Source organism: Equus przewalskii, chromosome 10 (genome assembly GCF_037783145.1).
Source record: "Equus przewalskii isolate Varuska chromosome 10, EquPr2, whole genome shotgun sequence".
Taxonomy (NCBI): domain Eukaryota; kingdom Metazoa; phylum Chordata; class Mammalia; order Perissodactyla; family Equidae; genus Equus; species Equus przewalskii.
Window position 1 is genome coordinate 20,341,485 of NC_091840.1, and position 20,553 is coordinate 20,362,037.

At 40.8% G+C, this 20,553-nt stretch overlaps 1 protein-coding gene across 2 annotated transcripts in view; it reads left to right on the forward strand.

Moving 5' to 3' along the window:
* The window catches only part of EZH1 (enhancer of zeste 1 polycomb repressive complex 2 subunit), a 29,003-nt gene that overhangs the window by 5,885 nt on the left and 2,565 nt on the right, over positions 1 to 20,553 (forward strand). For both annotated transcript variants that reach the window (XM_070560420.1, XM_070560421.1), the window contains exons 2-20: positions 2,913 to 3,004; positions 3,600 to 3,727; positions 3,851 to 3,979; positions 4,885 to 5,004; positions 6,355 to 6,475; positions 7,487 to 7,663; positions 8,634 to 8,736; positions 9,223 to 9,386; positions 9,773 to 9,864; positions 13,250 to 13,430; positions 13,686 to 13,882; positions 15,351 to 15,442; positions 16,403 to 16,443; positions 16,994 to 17,119; positions 18,138 to 18,316; positions 18,837 to 18,932; positions 19,351 to 19,432; positions 19,913 to 19,993; positions 20,411 to 20,495. In XM_070560420.1, the coding sequence (XP_070416521.1) occupies positions 3,611 to 3,727; positions 3,851 to 3,979; positions 4,885 to 5,004; positions 6,355 to 6,475; positions 7,487 to 7,663; positions 8,634 to 8,736; positions 9,223 to 9,386; positions 9,773 to 9,864; positions 13,250 to 13,430; positions 13,686 to 13,882; positions 15,351 to 15,442; positions 16,403 to 16,443; positions 16,994 to 17,119; positions 18,138 to 18,316; positions 18,837 to 18,932; positions 19,351 to 19,432; positions 19,913 to 19,993; positions 20,411 to 20,495 (2,183 nt within the window). In that variant the 5' untranslated portion in view covers positions 2,913 to 3,004; positions 3,600 to 3,610. The remainder of the gene's footprint in view (positions 1 to 2,912; positions 3,005 to 3,599; positions 3,728 to 3,850; positions 3,980 to 4,884; positions 5,005 to 6,354; positions 6,476 to 7,486; positions 7,664 to 8,633; positions 8,737 to 9,222; positions 9,387 to 9,772; positions 9,865 to 13,249; positions 13,431 to 13,685; positions 13,883 to 15,350; positions 15,443 to 16,402; positions 16,444 to 16,993; positions 17,120 to 18,137; positions 18,317 to 18,836; positions 18,933 to 19,350; positions 19,433 to 19,912; positions 19,994 to 20,410; positions 20,496 to 20,553) is intronic.

Below are 20,553 nucleotides of genomic sequence, written 5' to 3' on the forward strand. Positions count from 1 at the left end.
GCTAACATCTGTTGCCAATCTTCCTTTTCCTTTTTTCTTTTCTCCTTCTTCTCCCCAAAGCCCCCCCCAGGACACAGCTATACACTCCAGGTGCAGGTCCTTCTGGTTATGCTATGTGGGACACTACCCCAGCATGACCCAATGAGTGGTGCTGTGTCTGCACCCAGGATCTGAACTGGCAAACCCCAGGCGCGAACTCAACCACTTGGCCAAGGAGCTGGTCCCTCAACTCTTCTTAAGACAATGAAAACACCACAAGCCCTTCCAAGGAAGTTCAAGCCTCCTGATTTCTTCCTTCTAACTCCCCTCTCCCTGCATGTGTGGCATCTATGAATAAAGGGACATGTGATCAAAAAAAAAAAACCAACAACAACAACCAAAAAAACCTGTCAAACTGTTTTCGAAAGTGATGTACCATTTTGCATTCCCACCACCAGTGTATGAAGATTCCGGTTGCTCTACATCCTCACCAACAATTGGTATTACCAATCTTTTTTATTTTAGCCATTCTAGCAGGTGTGTAATAGTGTATCATTGCAGTTTTAATTAGCATTTCCCTAATGACTGATGATACTGAGCATCTTTTTGCATGGTTATTTGCCATTCTTGTATCTTTTTTGATGAAGTATCTGTTCAAATTTTTTGCGCACTTTTTGTTAGGTTGTTTATCTTATTATTGAGTTACAGGAGTTATTTATATAAAGAATTACTTTTAAATTTCTTGACCAGAACAGTATGTTTTGAAGTTTATTTTCAATGTATAAGTGAACATAATGAAAAGCTCTTAAATGCTGGCTTAGTACTTACCTGGAATATAAATACTGTTTTGCATGTGTAAGAAGCTAAAGAATAGATCTAATAGAAATATGAAGTATTGTTTTTGTGCCATTCCCTTTGCTCAAGATGAGTGAACCCATTTCTCCAAATCTGTTCCAGTGAAAGCTTAGTTTTCTGTTTGTTTGATTTTTTTTTTTTTTAATCTTTGAAGTAATTGTTGTTGGTTAGTGTCCAGATGCTATGAGAACCCATCTTATGGCTGTGTTTTGGGTGTTTATTTAATCCTATCTATCTGTTCCAAACAGTATGTCTCATCTTCCTCTATACCCTGTGGGGCCTGACCTACTGCCAAATAAACTATTAGAGACATAGAAGACCCATTAAAAAGCCAAGTGAAATAAATATTGGCTCATGGTCACATTAGAATCAAATATCACTTTAATTGTAAAAGGAGGAAATGTGGCTTATTTTACATTATGATTGATTAAAACTCAGTAGCATTTTTGTGTATATGTATATACTCCTGTGGCCAAAAACAGCACTTGAGTAAATTAGAAGTAGTGCCATTAATTATTGGACTGTTGTGGTGTGTTTACTGTCATCTCTTTTGACAGACTGTAGGAGATCACATTTCAGTTACAACTCCTTTCTTTAGTAAGAATATTGATAGTTTTCTGTGGCCGTCTCCCCTAAGAAATGTACACACACCTCCCCTAGCAGCTGCGTATTATGTTCTTTTCCATTATTTGATCTCCAGTTTTAAATGGACGGAGCAACCTGCCCTAAGCTTACTATTTCAAAAAGGGAAATGAGTTCCAAAAGGAATGGGAGAGAGATCGCAGTTCAAACCCCCATTCCCCCCTTTTTAGGAGATTATGATGTCTCACTGAATTGTAATCTATAACATTTGGGTCTCAGTGAGGGTAAACTAAGGTTTCTGAGGGAGGCAGTTTTGTCCTAGATTTGAACCATTTTTTCATTTCCTGGAGCAGACTATTTTAAGTTTGTTCAGTGCAGAAATTATATGAGTAACTACTTAATATTGTATGTGAGTGTGGTGTATGTTCTTAAATAGTTTTATCATTCAAAAAGAGTCCCTCGTTTGACCCCATTCCATAGAGGAATGAGAAGTATTTAAAAGATGTAGGAGGAAGAGAGATGGTGCAATTTGTAGGAAAGAAGTTCAGGTCTGCTTAATTTTTTTTATAACCCAGCACCTTAATACTCTGGGATTCACATTCATGGATGATGATGTTGTTTCATTCATTCATTCCCCCAGAGAGATAATATTTAACTCGCAGTGAAATCTGTTTTTAAGAGCTTGAATCACTCGATTGAGTTAACAGTAAATGCAGTGAGTTTATCTGCTTCTTTGCTATTCCTTTTTTCCTTTATGTATCCTCTAAATTTGTCATAGCATTACACCAATCCTTTTGGTTCTTCAAATGTAACATTCAGGTATAGTCTTCTTAAAGTCCAGGTGCGTGAGATAATCGTGATCTGGTTGTGACATATATGTGACATTGGGTTAAATTTTGCTGTTTTCTTGTCTATGCCGTCATTTCTTATGGGGAAAAACAGGTAATTTAAAAATGCTTCTTTTGAAGAAATATATTAAACTTCAAAAGAAATTGTTTTTCAGAAATTTTAAAAAACGAACTAAAACTTTAGTTTCTCTTTCAAATTTTGGCTCTTCATAGCTCCTTGTAATGTTTTCAAAAATTTAAAATGTTAGGTGAAATGAACAGAACTAGTTCTCTAGGAAACCTAAGTAGTTAATGCAGAGTGAAAACATAATCTTGTAGGATTTATTGAATTTTTATTTAATATTTGTTCTTTCTCTAAAATAATTGATCGACCTGTTGGCCATGCGTAGGAGTTGGTTCAGAAAAGCAGAAAAACAAACTTGGTAATTGTGAGAATATATTTGTACACATGACTGGAAGGATAGAATTTAATAAAATGAAGAACCCTTCCCAAATGGTATCAAGTATTATGGGAACCTGACTTCCATGCAGAAGTAATGGTAGCAGAGACCTCAAAGTCTTCGTCATTCTGGGGGAGCATCCTGCTGAGGGTATCAGGGTCTAAACATGCTCCACTGACTTAAAACCATTGTCGTTTCTCTTGAAAAGCTGAACATTTGTTTTGCCTTTGTGTCTTGCCATTCCTCTGAAGAACAGAAGGCGTATCATAAAACCCAGCACTTCCCCTCACTTTCTATGAGGTAGGTAGAGTGTGTGCCAGAAGTACTTCTTTAAATCTTTGAACCTTAATTCAAACCGCCCCCCCAAAAAAAAGTGATTTGCGGTGTTATATATTTTCATGTGTCTTGCTGTTGACTTGGAGATGAGATTATGCTGTTGTCACATCTGACCTGTATTGCTAGGCATGTGGTAGATTTCGACAGTTTGTCAGGTACAGTTCTGTAGTGTGGGTAGAGCTTTCCATAAAGCTCTTCGATATTAACTTGATTCTTGTTGAACATTTCTCTTAATCAAGGTAGCGAGAGGGTTTCCAAATTTCCAAGTCATCCAAGTTCCTAAATATCTGTGAGAGAACTTCTTGAGTGCTAACTTAAAAACAAGGTACCACAGGAGGACAGAGGCTAAGCTTTTTGGTAATCAAGCCAAGAATTGCTGATGTGAAGTCTTTTTTTTAATTGAAACTTTTTGTTAAACACATAGATTTGGATTCTTTGAACTTATGTTTTTATGAATAAATGTAATGGGAATGAAAGCGTAACTGACCATGTTTATTTGAATTTGAGGAATGATTCGTTTCCAGGCAGTAAAATGCTATTCCTCATCTGTCTCTCTTAGATTGTAGCAAAATGGATATACCAAATCCCCCAACTTCCAAATGTATCACTTACTGGAAAAGAAAAGTTAAATCTGAATACATGCGACTTCGACAACTTAAACGGCTTCAGGCAAATATGGGTGCGAAGGTAAAAATAATTCCCAAGTGAAAGGTTATACATTTTAATATATTGATCCAACGTGGAGGGCTGGATATTTTCTTTTAACTCTTCTCTTGAAATCCTAACAATTTTTTTCCTTGGCTTTGCTAGGCTCTGTATGTAGCAAATTTTGCAAAGGTTCAAGAAAAAACTCAGATCCTCAATGAAGAATGGAAGAAGCTTCGTGTCCAACCTGTCCAGTTGATGAAGCCTGTGAGTGGGCATCCTTTCCTCAAAAAGGTACTTCCAGTTGTTGAAGCTCAGCTTTCTTGTATTCCTTAGGCTTAAGATTTTTTTCTGTATTTGTGATTTACTAGAAGATAAGTAAGGATAATGGATGCACCTGTTTATAATCAACTTTGAATAACTCAAATGGTAAATCTATAGCTTAAAGAATAACCTTCTTGCCTATTGTTCTCCTCAGTTGATGAGTATAATCATGAGTCTTTCCATAGGAAAACAAGACATTTACTGTCTGCTTTCCTAGGCTCTGTGTACAAGCTTCAAAGCCACCATTTTTATACCTTATTTGGCACCTCACATACCTTGTTATTGGAAAAGCAATGCCCTGAATAATGTACAGGAGTATATTGATCAAAAGGATATCCCTTCTTGTAGATTTTAAAATCATTTTAGTTTTTTAAAGAGATAATATTGTTAAAATATTAAAAGCAGGTAGTATATTGAGAGCAATTTTCTTTCCCGAAGCAGAATATGACTAATTTCTATACTACTTTGCTTCCCCCTGTACTGTCCCCATCACCTATGCAGCTAAGTTGATGTCCACTGTCTTAAAGTTTAGGTCTTCAGAAAAACTTCCTCCTGTCTCCTAGGACTTTCAGAGGCCCTTTGCTGTTGTGTACAACCCAAGGAGACCAGCAGTTTTAGATTGAAATAAGCATCAGTTGAGTGTGGGAGGCACTGTGCTGGACTCTGTAGAGGATACAAAGGTGCATAAGAGAGAGTTCCTGCTTTCCGCAGGTTTACGATTGAGTGGTTCCTTTTAGGAGCTGATTGTTACAAAATCCTCATCTTATTAATTTGTAAGAATTAGAAGGCTACTGGGATTATTTTGGAAGGAAACTACAATTCTCTCTTGGTTGTGTGCTTGCCTTTCCCTCTCTATGTCATTGCTTATATTTCAGTGTACCATAGAGAGCATTTTCCCAGGATTTGCAAGCCAACATATGTTAATGAGGTCTCTGAACACAGTTGCTTTGGTTCCCATCATGTATTCCTGGTCTCCTCTCCAGCAGAACTTTATGGTATGTATTAAAAGCACTGTGATAATTGTTTAAACTGTATGATTTTCTTATGTTGATATGCTGGCTCTCCACTTAGGGTAAAGATTGAGTATACTGAACAAAGCTTAGGCATGCAGGGCAGAATGTTCTTGTAGTTTATTTACTCTAAAAAATATATATTGCAAATTGTTCTAACTTGTTAGATTTTATGCTCTCTGAAGTGTACTTCTAAGTTGATGCTGGTTCTTTTTTGAATGAATGATAGTGAACAAGACTCCAATTTTCCCTTACCCAATTTTTTAACATAGGTGCAGTTAAATGCAGTCTAAATTGGATACTTGAGGTTTAAGCAGGTTGACAGCTCCCTGCTGATGGAGCACTCCTTTCTGAATCTCCTAGAGGCAAGATGCTACGAAAGCAGCTGAGATAACAGAGGTGCACGTAGATCTACAATCATTTCATCTGGTGCTTTATGCTGACTGCTACTAGGATTATTTGTGGTTCTGATAATCAGTCTTCTCTAAATACTGCCATTGCTTATCATCTGCCTGGTGACAGATAGCAATTCTGCTGACTAGAATAGGATACAGAAGGGAATCATTTCTTAAAATAAAACTTCAGAGTAATTTTGCTTGATACTTGGGGATTTAAGAATGACTGTGTTCTCTACTGTACCCTCCCCCACAAAAATCCATTAGTATTAGTAATAGAAATTAGTAATAGAAAATATTCATAGCCCATACTACGATTAACTTTAGGTTCCCATTGAGTATGACTGACATGACTAGTAATCATAATTTTTTATTATGATTGTGGGAGGTTAGTCTTAGTCTGTATAATAGAATATCCCAAAATTTTATGGTTGCCCAGTTTCTGTCCTAAATGTTCTAGTTATTTGCAGTTTATACTCTTAGAAGCCTTCCTTTTTGTTATCTGTCTCTCTACTTATGAGAAGAATTAGAATTGCAGACTTTTTAGACTATTGTTTAGGTGATGTTTGTACCTGTTTCACAATTATGTTTAGTGGATAAAACAAGATGATAGGTGAAATCGTTGTGAAAAATAAATGTGCTGTCAAATTCCAGGTGTTGGTGGAAATATCGTTGTTAGTATCAAACTAAACATTTAGTAGTTAATATCCTCAAGTAGTTAAACTGACTCTTTTTCCCCTAAAAGTGGCATTGTCCCTTTCCATTTGATCTTGTTGGCAAAACAAAATGGTCAGTTTTTAAAATGCAGGAAACTCTGTAACCAAAGGCATTTTCAAGAAATTCAAGCAGCAAAAAAAAGGCTTTGCAAATATTCCATTAAACAGGAAAGAGAAGATGCATAGTGGATTCGTGGAATGAATCACATCTGGTTTGATTTCAGGTAGAAGATGAGACAGTTTTGTGCAATATTCCCTATATGGGAGATGAGGTGAAAGAAGAAGATGAGACTTTCATTGAGGAGCTGATCAATAACTACGATGGGAAAGTCCACGGTGAAGAAGGTAGTGGTGCTGGGCTCTTTGGGAGAAAACTTTGTTAGACTATTATTGCCTTTCCTTTGGTACAGCATCATCTTGCTTTAGTGTGCACACTGAAGAATATTTCATTGTCATCACATGGCTGGGAGTAAAAATTTATATTAAAAATACCCCAGTTAAACTGTAAAACGAGTTAGGACATAAAAGGATTATATAGTAATCAGTGGCTAGAGAGAAAGCTCAGTGTACAGATAAGTTTGATCTTAGGAGTTTTCCATAAATCCTTCCAAGACCATTTTGTTCTTCATTTCCCTTTCTCTGAGAATGGTAATGAGCATAACCTCTCTGTCCTACTTCTTTGATCCAGATATCCCCTGGATCTCCCAGAAATTGCTTATAATATTCTGACTTTCCTAAAAGAAAGTCATTTGTATTAAGTTCTAGTTGTAGAAAAGGCTGTCAGTGTGTAAGAAGTGGGAAGATGAAGAGAGACTCCCATGGATTTGCAAACCAGTAGCCTCACCTGCTCTTTTGACAGTTGCTATGCTGTTGTGATGCTGTTGAGACACATTATTTATCCACAGCACCCCCTAGTGTTCAAAGACTTTATCCTAAGTTATGGTATAACCTCATATGGTACGATTTTAGAAAAAAATAGTCTGATTCAAAGAAGTCACTACTGACCCACATCAGCAACACAACCAAGTACACTTCATTTTATCATTCTTTCCCTGTCCAATTTGTGTTGTTTGCACATTTTTGTGAGATTTTGGACCATAAATACAGGCTGATCTGTGACTGAGGAAGTGAAGTACCCCAGTAAGAATAAAGCCTATAACTGGATTCCTACACTATCCAGCTGAACTATTGCAGTTGTAAGAGCCATTTAAATTATTGTAATTTCCAGGTTGTCCATATAAAAATGTACACGTGTTATCTCTCTGGATCTCAGGAGTGAATACAAGAAAACATTCCAAGGAGAACTAATCTAGTATGAAAGGACCACTACTCATCCATCTATTCCTTATGTTTCAGAGATGATCCCTGGATCTGTCCTAATTAGTGATGCTGTTTTCCTGGAGTTGGTGGATGCTCTGAATCAATACTCAGATGAAGAAGAGGAAGGGCACAATGACACCTCAGATGGAAAGCAAGATGACGGCAAAGAAGATCTGCCAGTAACAAGAAAGAGAAAACGACATGCTATGGAAGGTAAGTAGCACAACTTTCTTATTGCACTTTGAAAGTAATGGGGAGAGGGAAGAAGGACAAAACAGAAAGGTTTATTGCTTATTAAAGGCTGTTAGTGCTTCTCATTGGTCCATTTAAAAGGAAAACTTGATCATTGACTAATAGTTTAAGATAGCTGTGACCTAGCTGAAGAAAAAAGTAGAACTTAGAGAAGAATTTTTGCTCATTTCTAATTATAAAAAGAGTATATTTGGAAAACGTGGAAAGTTATGAAAAAGAAAATAAAATTACCCTATAATCCTGCTACCTAGAAATAACCAGCACTAATATTTCTTTCTAGACCTAAAAAATGTGTGTGTGTATATACATATGTATACATACACCTAAAACTAATACAATGTTATATGTCATTATAGCTCAATTTTTAAAAATACATATATGAGTCAACATGTTTACATATGTTATGTGAAATTGGGATCATGCCACATATGTGTGTGTGCATACATATAATTTTACATCTCTTTTTATTTAATCTTATATCACGAGCATTTTGCATGTTGTTAGTATTTATTTCATTGATTTAATATTTAATTATACTATATGTTATTTAATTATACTGTATGTCCAGGGACATAGTGTCTCTCTCTTGTTATAGCAAAGTTACAGTATCAGTCTTGTTCTTCAGCATCTCCGTTGTGATAGGATTCTTCTATGTTCAGATATCTCCATGAAAACTCCTGTTTTCACCTCCAGATTCTATCTTGGACTGTGGATTTTGTTAATATGTAGATGACTCTGATTTCCTTTTTTACTGGTATCCTATTAGATAAGTCCAGGTAGCATTGACCTTCTTTATGTATTCCTAAACAGTCAAAGGTTAGGTTAACAAAGCTCTAATCAAAATGCTGTGACAAAAGGAAAAATGATCAAACAGCTTTGTTTGCATTCTCTGATTATAACACTCAGCAACTTTTTGTCATGTCCAATTCAGGCAACAAAAAGAGTTCCAAAAAACAGTTTCCAAACGACATGATCTTCAGTGCAATTGCCTCAATGTTCCCTGAGAATGGTGTTCCAGATGATATGAAGGAGAGGTAGGGAAAGCTGTCCTGCTCAGGCCATGTAGAGTGCTCGGGCAAAACTTACCCAAGCCTATTTTTATGGTAATAACAAGCCTTATTCATGGTAAGTGCATTATGACTTGCCCGCACTTCTGATTATTTCTTGCTTACTTGCTAACCTCTAAATGCCCATGCCCATGTTAAGGGTCATCATTTGATGGCTTTTGAGTAAGTCTGGGCAGAGAATTTTTTAAATTCTTCCGTTTTTCTGGGGAGTTACTCCAGTACCATACTTATCAAGTCTTTCCCTCCCCTTACTTTCAGACATATGCCCAGCCCAGCATAATTACAGTGGCGTACCCACTTAGTTATATACCATTCTGTCATCAACAAGACCCATAAAAAACATCCATCCTACCTTGGCCAACTATACCTGGATGGCTGTTGAGTATTCAATCTGTGTTTTCTCAGTGGACATATTCTCTTGGAAAGAACTCTTATCTATCTTTTCTTAAATAGGTATCGTGAGTTAACAGAGATGTCGGACCCCAATGCACTTCCCCCTCAGTGCACACCCAACATCGATGGCCCCAATGCCAAGTCTGTGCAGCGGGAGCAGTCTCTGCACTCCTTCCACACCCTCTTTTGCCGGCGCTGCTTTAAATATGACTGCTTCCTTCACCGTGAGTGGGCTACTCTGAAATGCTCTTCTGTTTTCCATTTCCTTCTCCAGCCACCATTTCCTTCTCTTTATTTTAGTTTATCATGTAGAGCCCCAGCTTCTGATCTGATGGTGGTTTTACAAAGGGCCAGTGCTGTTTTCACTTGTTCATTTATAGTGCCATGTGCTTTGCATGGTCGGGACCGAATAACCAACACATAATTGTCCCTCAGTACCTCCTAGCTTTGAAAGGATTGTGTTGATATCAGAAATGATTAAATTGTGTGCACCTTTATGGTAGCTGTTTATATCTCAATTCTCCTACAATAGCTCCCTAATTCAGTTTTGTTCTTCCCCGTCCTATCATTGGATGAACCATTGGAAACAGGACAGTTTTGTGTTTTCCAGCTTTTCATGCCACCCCTAATGTATATAAACGCAAGAACAAAGAAATCAAGATTGAACCAGAACCATGTGGTACAGACTGCTTCCTTTTGCTGGTATGTTCTTAAGTTGTTCTGCCATTGTTAACTTTATTGAAAATTGAGCAGGAAATGGTCCTTGGGCTTTCTGCCGCTGGAATACAAACCAAGTGAGCCAGTTCATAGGACTCTAGGGATCGTAAAGTACAAAGAAAACATTACTTCTGCTCTTAAGGAGCCCCCAGGTACTGAGGCAGTAGGACTGTGAAGTTATTCTTATGGGGTGAGGTTTGAAGAGTATTGAAGTCTTGCCTGCTTTAAATATCATCTACTCAGATTTCAGAATCTGAAACTGTATTGTTTGAATTGGAGCTGTGTGTGTGTGTTTGTGTGTTACATCATTTTCTTTGCTGTCTTCCCTTAAAGGCATACTTAGGAGGAATAACACATGAAGTGCTAATGTCTTATTGTGAGCTAATTGACCAGAAGAACCCTTTCCTGATGGACAGACCTTATGTGGCAGCATAAATTCTCCTGCATTTGTGTGGGGAGGCAGTACACCGAGAGCTGGAAGGGAATAGGTTCAGTTGGACTTGCCAAAGACACAGTTTTGCTTTCTACATGATAGGGAAAGCTTAAGTAAAGAATAAAATACCTTGATAAAATTTCTGCTACCAATCAAAATTAAGTTATAGAGGGGCCAGCCCCATGGCTGAGTGGTTAAGTTCATGCACTCTGCTTTGGCAGCCCGGGGTTTTGCTGGTTCCAGTCCCAGGCGTGGACATGGCGCCACTCATCAGGCCATGCTGAAGCGGCATCCTACATAGCACAACCAGAAGGACCTACAGCTAAAATATACAACTATGTACTGGGGGGGGGGGGAGGGGGTGGCTTTGGGGAAAAGAAGAGGAAGAAAAAAAGGGAAATTTGGCAACGTTGTTAGCTCAGGTGCCAATCTTAAAAAAAAAATAATAAAATCAAATTAGGTTATACAGCCAAGTGCCTTGGGGCTGTCTTTAGTGGGATAATAAGAAGAAAGATGGTAGAAAGTGCCATTGGGTATACATCTGGAAAATGGGCCATATGGTAATAGCGAAAGAATAAATAGACTTTATCCGATTTGTTTTTTCCCTAATACCTATTGACCCCTTCCTATGTACCAAGTACCATGCTGGCCCTTAACATATATTATCCTGTTTTCATGCGTACAGCAATATCCTGAGGTGGAGAAATTATGGGTTATAGAAGTTACATATTTTGCCCAAAGTTTGTTAATATGTCAGTGGTGTGACGGTGATGAAATTCAAGCTCTGGTCTAACTCCACAGTCCATGCTTTTTAAATTACTCCATGTTCTTTTCAGTTATACTATGTTACATCAATATACCAGCATCTATATAACTCAAAAGGACATTGCCTTTCTCACAGTAGTTACCCTGGGACCCTGTACCTGTATTACCAAGATGCTGCCAATGCCCGCAATGTGTTTGTGTGTATTCGTGTGTGGTTAACTTTAACAGAAATGTGTATGCACAGTTTTTCTTTTATTGCTTTTCAGAAATTAGTATGTATTTAAATATAATAATGCTGGACTATTTTTCCCCCAACTTTTATAAAGAACATTTTCAATTGTGCAAAGAAGTTGAAAGATACCTTCTTCCTGGATTTAATAATATTTAAATTTTTTTTTTTTGAGGAAGATTAGCCCTGAGCTAACATTTGTGCCACTTTATATGTGGGTTGCTGCCACAGCATGGCTGACAAGTGGTCTGGGTCTGCCCCTGGGATCCAGACCCGTGAACCTGAGCTGCCAAACTTAACCACTACGCCACAAGGCCAGCCCCCAATAACTTTTTTTTTTTTTTGAGGAAGATTAGCCCTGAGCTAACTGCTGCCAGTCCTCCTCTTTTTGCTGAGGAAGCCTGGCCCTGAGCTAACATCCATGCCCATCTTCTTCTACTTTATATGCGGGATGCCTCCCACAGCATGGTGTGCCAAGTGATGCCATGTCTGCACCCAGGATCCGAACCTGCGAACCCTGGGCCGCCAAGAAGCGGAACATGCGAACTTAACTGCTGTGCCACCGGGCTGGCCCCAACATTTTTTTAATACTTGTTTTATTCCTCTATTTGTGTATGTGCATCTTTTGCTGAGCCATTTGAAAACAAGCTGCAGACATTGTGACATGTGTTTGCTAAGTATTTCAGCATGCATCTCCTAAAAATAAAGACGTTGTCTTATATAACCACATTATTACTCCTAAGAATATTAACAAGAATTTCATAATATCATCTATCCATTCCGTATTCAAATTTGTTCAGCTGTACCAAGAATAGCTAGTTTTTTTTCAAACTAAGATCATCCAGTCATGCATCATACTTAGTTATGTCTTTTTAGTCTTTTTTTTTATCTCAGATAATCACACCACTTTATTTTTTTGTTTTTGAAAAGTCCAGGCTGGTTGTCTTGTAGGATATCCCATATTCTGGATTTGTCTTTGTTTTCTCCTGGTAGCATTTAACTTGTTCCTCTGTCCTCTATTTCCCATAAGCTAGAATTAGCTCTGGAGGCTTAATTATATTTATGTTAAACGTTTTGAGTAAGAATACATTATAAGTGATGCTGTGTATGTCGCATTGTAGCATAGGCACATAATATCAGATTCAATTAATTTCAAAACTTCTCTTTTGGAATTTCCTTTAGGGTCTACAGTATATTATTCTGTATATCCTTAGTAATGGTAAATCTTTATCCATTGCATGTAGATTTAGTTTTCAGAAACAGCTAGAAGCCTTTGGGAACCAAGTCTGGTGAGAAGATAGATGATCAAGCTGAATGATAGTTATTTGATCTGAAAAAAAAAAGGCATAGCTATAAAGTAATAAAACACGTTTATTATACTGATTAAACACATTTAATATACTGACTTGGAGGGAAGTCCCAAAATTAAGTAATAATATTGTACAAATTCAGGGATTACACATTTTATTATTGTAACAGAGGCAGTGCAGTCGATGTAAAGAGCAATGTGGCCTGGAGACAAAGAACCCTGATTCTTACACCCACCCTGGAACGATCAGCTCTATACTCTCAAGCAGGTCCCTTCCTCTCTCTGAGACTCGGTTCTTCATCTGCAGGAGAATGTGTTCTCAAATTCCAAACAGCTAACATGCAAAATGAACTTTAAACTCACTGGAAAGTTGAAAATGCATAGATGCATAGATATGTCTTTTTTAAGACTACTTTATAGGACAGCTCTTTTGTGAAGAGGTGTAAGTTTGTAAGTTTTAGAATGTTTGTTAAGCAGCTATTATATGGTCACACTTAAAACAGTACAAAGCAAAAAAAAAAAAGGTATCATTGCACGTAAGCACAGATGTTGAAGAAGATGGTTTGTGGTGATGGAATCAATACAGTGACTCTGGGCCTGCTCCTGTTTCCTGTCTGTCACGTGTCCTTTTCAGGAGGGAGCAAAGGAGTACGCCATGCTTCACAACCCTCGCTCCAAGTGCTCTGGTCGTCGCCGGCGAAGGCACCACATGGTCAGTGCTTCCTGCTCCAACACTTCAGCCTCTGCTGTAGCTGAGACTAAAGAAGGGGACAGTGACAGGGACACAGGCAATGACTGGGCCTCCAGTTCTTCAGGTACAGTGGACAGAAAATGGTCTTTTCTTTCCACAAGGATGCTGGTAAACCCAGGATCACTGCCTAACACTTAACATTACTACCTTTTTAAATTGTTAATTCTTTCCACAGATTTGCCTATAAGCAGGAGAGATGGAATATTTTTGTTCCTAACTAGTCTACCTTTTAAGTAGAATAAAGTACTTCTGAGTTTGTGGTAATGACTGATGACAACTGCATTTTACCTTCTGTTTCTCTTATTTCTTCCTCTCTTAGAGGCTAACTCTCGCTGTCAGACCCCTACAAAACAGAAGGCTAGTCCTGCCCCCCCTCAGCTCTGTGTAGTGGAAGCACCCTCCGAGCCTGTGGAATGGACTGGGGCTGAAGAATCTCTTTTTCGAGTCTTTCATGGCACCTACTTCAACAACTTCTGTTCAATAGCCAGGCTTCTGGGGACTAAGACATGCAAGCAGGTACTGTCTTCAAGGAGCAGGAACAATCCTGGGCCCTCCTTTCATCCTTTGCTCTGTCAGCACTTTTGTCATCCTGTAAGGCTGCCTGTCTGGAGAGAAGCTGTCTTAGGCTCAGTCCCTCATAAGCCTGTGGTTCTGGGCTGTGAAGTGGGTTCCCCAAAGACAAGGCCTCCTACAATCTCCAGGCCTAGCAATGCTTAGGGTTCTGCTCCCCTCCTTGCTGAATTCATATCTGTCTCTAGCCACTAACTAACTCTTCTGTATGTTTCTACACTCTCTTAGCTTTGTTGATGTGTTTTTTTGTTTGGGTTTTTTTTTTTTTGGTCTCTGCCTTTCTTTCTAAATGTGTATGTGTTTCCCAGAAAGGACTCCCGGGTCTTTCTGGGGATCTTCTTATCTAGCATATTCCTGCTCCTGCTTCTGTAGCTGCAACTGTCACTCCCTCCATTAGTCTCCTCAGTCACTTTATTCTCCACATGTTCTATGACTAGGTTTTCTAATTACCACTCCCAATGGCTGGGCCTGTTCCTCACCCTTCTCACTCATACTGTCACTAGAATCACAATTTGATAGCAGCTGCTGATGCTCTGGAGGCAGGAAGAATGTAATGAGAAGACAGACTAAAGACAGGAACAGGAGGTTGGGTGTTAGGGCCAGTCTGTCCAGTGAGAAAGGAGCACCAGAGCTTGAGCCAAGCTTGCTTAGCTCCCTGACTTCTGGAGGAATCTCTGTGGCCTCTTATTCAGGCTTGCTCTACTTAGAACAAGCAACAGAACCATGAGTTGAAGTGCCTTTTGCTTTTAATTTGGAGCTCATACCTATTTCCCTGAGGCATAGGTTCTTAACGTAAAAAGCTACAGAACTGTGTGCAAAACAATTTTTGTGTGTATTTTTCTGAGAAGAAGATTTATAGTTTTCATGGAATCTCAAGAGGGCCTGTAATGAAAAAGGAAAAGAAAGTTAAAAACGAATACTGTGAGGGAAGAAGCTGTTGTAAGGTAACCAGCCTTCCTGAAATGCTGTCCTACTAAAATAGTCAAGGTTCTGACTTCTTTGTACCAACAGAGGGAGCTAGTGCTTAGCTGGACTGTACTGGTCGTGTCATGCTTGTGCTCAGTTACACAAGGTACACAAAGTTGCCCTTCCTGAGAAGAGACAGATACTGTTGGAAAGAATCAGCCTCTTCAGGGCTTGGTAGGCAGAGCAATAGATGAAAGCTACAAACCAGGAAAATTGTAATTATGCTCAGTATTTCTCCCTTCTTGATTCAGGATAAATACTTAAGAAGTAACTTCAGAGCAGTGACCTGATGTCTCAGTCCCACTCTTTCTCTCCTTGACTGAAGAGATGTTCAGTCAGTTGCCTACAGGCTCTCCAGAACCCTTCCAAGCCCAGCACCTGGCTGGGTCATTTATCTGACCACCCAGCTCAAGAAGGTGTGACAGCTCCTGTTGGATTTCTCTTCCAGGTCTTTCAGTTTGCAGTCAAAGAGTCGCTTATCCTGAAGCTGCCAACAGATGAGCTCATGAACCCCTCACAGAAGAAGAAAAGAAAGCACAGGCAAGGCTTAGATAAAGGACATTGTGTGGCCAGGCTATTACCTGAGCTCTGACTTCCCCTTGAACTTCCCATCTGCCTCCCTCTTTAGCCTCTGCCCATCAGTTTGGCATTGCACAACTGAGGACCAGCCTTCTCAGTGCTCCTTGCAGGTCTGTGCTGTGGACCAGCCCTTCCCCCATCCCTAGATGCTCTGGACCATGAGCTAACTGTCTGGTTTTCCATTTAGCTCCTGGCCGGTAGGACATGAACTGGCCTCATGGCTCCACCCTGAGGCCATTTGTCCTCGCTGGGTGGTTACTTACCACTGTACTCATTTCTCAACTCTGATCAGGGTTTGTTTATTTATTTTGGGGCAGGCACTTATGTTGTTTTCCTAAGTTGCATAATAACACCGTTTTCTAGCTAGCCTTTGCTTAGGGTTGGCAGTTTTTTAAAAAATTTGACATTCTGGTTGGCTTGGTTCCCTAATGACACACGTATATTGAAGGAAGAAACTGACGCTGGTTCTAGATGTAGAAGGAAATCCCTATGGCTTCTCCCTTTCAGTCCCTTCACTCAGAACAGATTCCTGAAAAGCCTTCCCACCTCCCCATCTTGAAACTCCCTCACAGCTCCTCCTCCACAAAGAGAGGGAGGGAGAGGGGAGAGTGAGAAGCACTAGAATTACAATAGATATAGAGGGTGGAGTTTTGTTTTGTGTCTGTTTTTTATTCTTTTATGTATGTTTGTTTGTTGAGGGGTGGTGTCGTGTATGTTTAAATCTTGAGACATAGGCCTCTGGGTTTAGAATGGACTCTAGCTTCTGTGTACCAGAGTAGAGGCCTCGCATGACGTGATTTGGGGAGGATACTCCCCTATCATCAAACCGCAGTCCCTCAGAGCAGGTCACATTGTCGTTTACCCGAATTTGCAGAGTTCCCCAGGGCCATGACCCAGACCCATCCTGTTTCTCTCCTTCAGGTTGTGGGCTGCACACTGCAGGAAAATTCAGCTGAAGAAAGGTAAGTTCCACCAAGGTATTCTTCAGCAGTTCAGCTCAAGGTCTTACCCCTGTGGCCGTCCAACGCATGCACCATACACACACACATGCACACCCACACCCATACCCCTACATACCTACACCCCTGCCTCATCTGCACTTGTTGACCCTGCACTGCTTCCGCAGATTGCAGATATCTCTGCAGCAGCTGAAAACAGCTGAGTGTCTTGTGCAGCTGAGACGGCCTTTTAGGAGGTAGAGTTATGGGCCTTGTGGTCTCTGACTTGCATAGTATGCCATTTCCCAGGTTCTAGACTTCAGTTAATGTTTAGAATAGCTGCCCTGTGGTCCCAGACCATTTCCACACTCTCCCTACAAACCAAGTCACCCCATTGTAGCTTATGAGCGACCATCACCTATGATTGCTTCCCACTTCAGGTGCTAAATGTGTGTCCAAGGTTATGGTTAGAACCAGGCTCCTGGAATTGGGACATGCACTTGGACACTTGAGAGGGAGGGCAGCTAGGGAGCATGGGCACAGCAGTGTCCTGGTCTATTATTTTCTTTTCTAGATAACTCTTCCACACAAGTGTACAACTACCAACCCTGCGACCACCCAGACCGCCCCTGTGACAGCACCTGCCCCTGCATCATGACTCAGAATTTCTGTGAGAAGTTCTGCCAGTGCAACCCAGACTGTAAGACTTCTGCATTGTCCCCTCTAGCCTACCAGAACAGTCGGCCTTGGTGCATCTCAGGTTCCCTCCCATCGTGCGCCCTGTACTGCTCATGGGCCTTCTGATATTCTCTTTGCTGTGTTTTAAGTATTCTACAGAGGAAACAAGATACTTAAGGTCTGGAAAAGTCATTTTTTACAAACCCTTAGGGGTATGATTTTAAAAGCAACAATTGTGAAGAAATCAGGTGCTTTCCCAACTTTACCTTCCAGGGCAGAATTAAGAAACATAAGAATCTTTTTCCTTAAGGTGCAGACACAGCCTCCTCTTCCAGGATGTTATTTTACAACATATACAGGTTACAATTCTGTGTATGTCTATTTTAGTGTAATACCTGGAGTTTTAACATCAGGTCAGTCTGGATGTCTGCAGAAGGTAGGATAGTGGCTGAAAGTGCTTCTCTTTGACTTATTCCACTGTGCCCTCACCTACTCATGGCTGAGCAGTTTGATAGCAGCCCCAAGAGCTTGCAGAACTTGGTGCCCAGGCAGTTGGGCTGATAACACCTCCTAGCCCAGAGCAGATATCAATCTTAGCCACAGCGGAGGGGTGCTTGTGCTAGGAGGGCAGTGGGTGGAGGAGGGTGGCATAGAACGGATGCATTCTGTTCTCAAAATGATTCTTGTTTTGATGGTGAGGACTTACCAGTGAAAAGCACTGATTTCATCTTCTCTGAGGCACTGTCTACCTCCCTTCCAATTTCCACCAACAGCGGGGAAGGAGAGCATTGTTGGGGAATCTCGAGGACACACTTCTCCGTAGTCAAATCTGCTTTTTTCATCCTCAGGCATGAATGTTGGGAGGCACTCCATTTTCTCTGGGAAAAACTTGAGTATATGATTATTGAGAAGGGAGCTTTTCTCCTCTTTTGCCAGATATCCTTGAACACATAACATTTACGTCCCTGTTGTCTTGAGTCAAACCAGAGCCTCAGCATTAACCTGCTTCTCTTCCTAATCCTACTGGTCTTCCCACCCAGGTCAGAATCGTTTTCCTGGCTGTCGCTGTAAGACCCAGTGCAATACCAAGCAGTGTCCTTGCTATCTGGCAGTGCGAGAGTGCGACCCTGACCTGTGCCTCACCTGTGGGGCCTCAGAGCACTGGGACTGCAAAGTGGTTTCCTGTAAGAACTGCAGCATCCAGCGTGGCCTCAAGAAGGTGAGGGCTTTTCTCAGAGCTCCAGGCCAGATAATGGAGAGGGAGAGACTGAAGAGATCCAGGCAGTCTCTTTCTACTGGTTCCTTAGAGGGCTTGTTCGTGAAAGTGTTTGGTAAATCCTGAAAGACACACATTTACTGGGTTAATAGAGTTTTCTGTCCCAGCGAGGCGTTGGAAAAGTGACCCCCTGAACTGGCCAGACTGAGAGAAGCAGAGAGGATGGACACGTCACTGATGTTGTCTATTTTCACTTGACACACAGCAGTGAGTTCCCATAGACTCAGGTCCAGCAGGTCCCCAGGTCTGGAGGAAGGGGTGTCATGTTTCCTTTCACCACCTCCCTTCTTTGTTTTTCCTCCCACGAGACCAGAATGGCTTAGACCTTTTTCTGTTTTCAGATCCTCTTAACAGTTGCTAGTTCTTTCCACCCTGCCCCCCACGGCACATATGCATGTATAGTACGCACACCCCCTCACTCACACATGCCTTGCAGTCTGAGCTTTGACTCCCTCTTCCCCAGCACCTGCTGCTGGCCCCCTCAGATGTGGCCGGATGGGGCACCTTCATTAAGGAGTCTGTGCAGAAGAACGAATTCATTTCTGAATACTGTGGTGAGGTGAGTGCTATCGGTTTGGCCCACATTCTTATCTGAGATACTGATGAGAAACCTTGATTTTTCTGTGGGCCAGACTTCTGTGAAGTTATCTCTAAATAACTCAACTGAGTTCTCATGTGGCCTCTCGGGGATCCCACAGAACCATTTGCAATCCTGAAACCACTCTTCTTCGACTCTTTGGCAGCTCAGGCCACACAAGGGGGGCAGGCAGAGGGGCTCTCTTCAGCCTTAAATACTGGTCAACCTGAGTGGGGATTGGAACAAAATAACCCAAGCTCTATCTCTTCTGAGTCTCATCCTGATACTCAGTAAGCACCTATGTGTGACACTGCCCCCTCCCAGTCCTTTCTAGGGGCAGGGTACCATGCCCTGAGCAGACAGCCTGATCTCCCTGTTTGTTCCCTGTCTATCTCTGCAGCTCATCTCTCAAGATGAGGCTGATCGACGAGGGAAGGTCTATGACAAATACATGTCCAGCTTCCTCTTCAACCTCAACAATGGTATGGAGTCTCTTCCTCTCATCCCAAGGCGGTCTTGGACAGGTCTTCCTACCAGATTTCCCTTGCTCTAGTCCAGGTTCAGATCAGCTCTGAATCTTCCGACAGATGCACAGAGCAAGGTGGTGAGATTGAACTCAGAGCCACCATGAGCCGCAGTTCACATGCTTTGGGAAAACCTTCATTTCCAGGTTGTGTTTGTAATCGGAGCACTGAGCACTTGCACCTCAGCAATCTCTCTACCCAGGAGATGGGAAGAGGAGATCCATAATCAGCAAAAAGGGGGAACCCAAAGGGAGTCCTCCCACATGAGGCTGCATTCTTATGCTGCATGCTTTTCCAGCTCCTGTTAGTACGCTGGGTTTCAAAATTCCCACTAGATTGTATTGTTTCTATTACTGTTTAATTGATTTTAAATTCAGGCTCAAGAAGCTGTGGAGTTGCCTGGTGAGCTCATAGTCTTCCTTGGTTTACTTTATACAGATTTTGTAGTGGATGCTACCCGGAAAGGAAACAAAATTCGATTTGCAAACCATTCAGTGAACCCCAACTGTTATGCCAAAGGTGAGTTACCAGTGACCTGGGAGGTGGGCTGGGAGATGGATGCTTCATTCACTGTGATTTCTATCCATTATTCAGCTTTTTTCATGTGTGAGTTATTTTTTGTCCAAAAATAAGCATGATTAATGTCTAATATCATTTTGAGCCTCTCTCTCTCAGTTTTATAATCTGCTTTTTTCACTGAATACATTATAAACATTTCACCACAAACATGAGTCTTTTAAAGATCATTCTTTCCCTGTGTCACTAGCCAGAATAACAGATCTAAAAGCATAGAGGCAACTACCTGCATTGACTACTTTCTAATTCCACTTAACTTATGTTTTCACTGGGACTTTGAAGAAACTCAGCTCAGAATCACTACTGATTATTGACTTGGAGTTGGCTAGGAGCCTAGCCTTGGGCTTATCCTTTTTGCAGTGGTCATGGTGAATGGGGATCATCGGATTGGGATCTTTGCCAAGAGGGCAATTCAAGCTGGTGAAGAGCTCTTCTTTGATTACAGGTGAGACAACCAGGAATGGTCCTAGGGAGGTGGCCCTAGAGGCAAAAGGGGTGGCTGT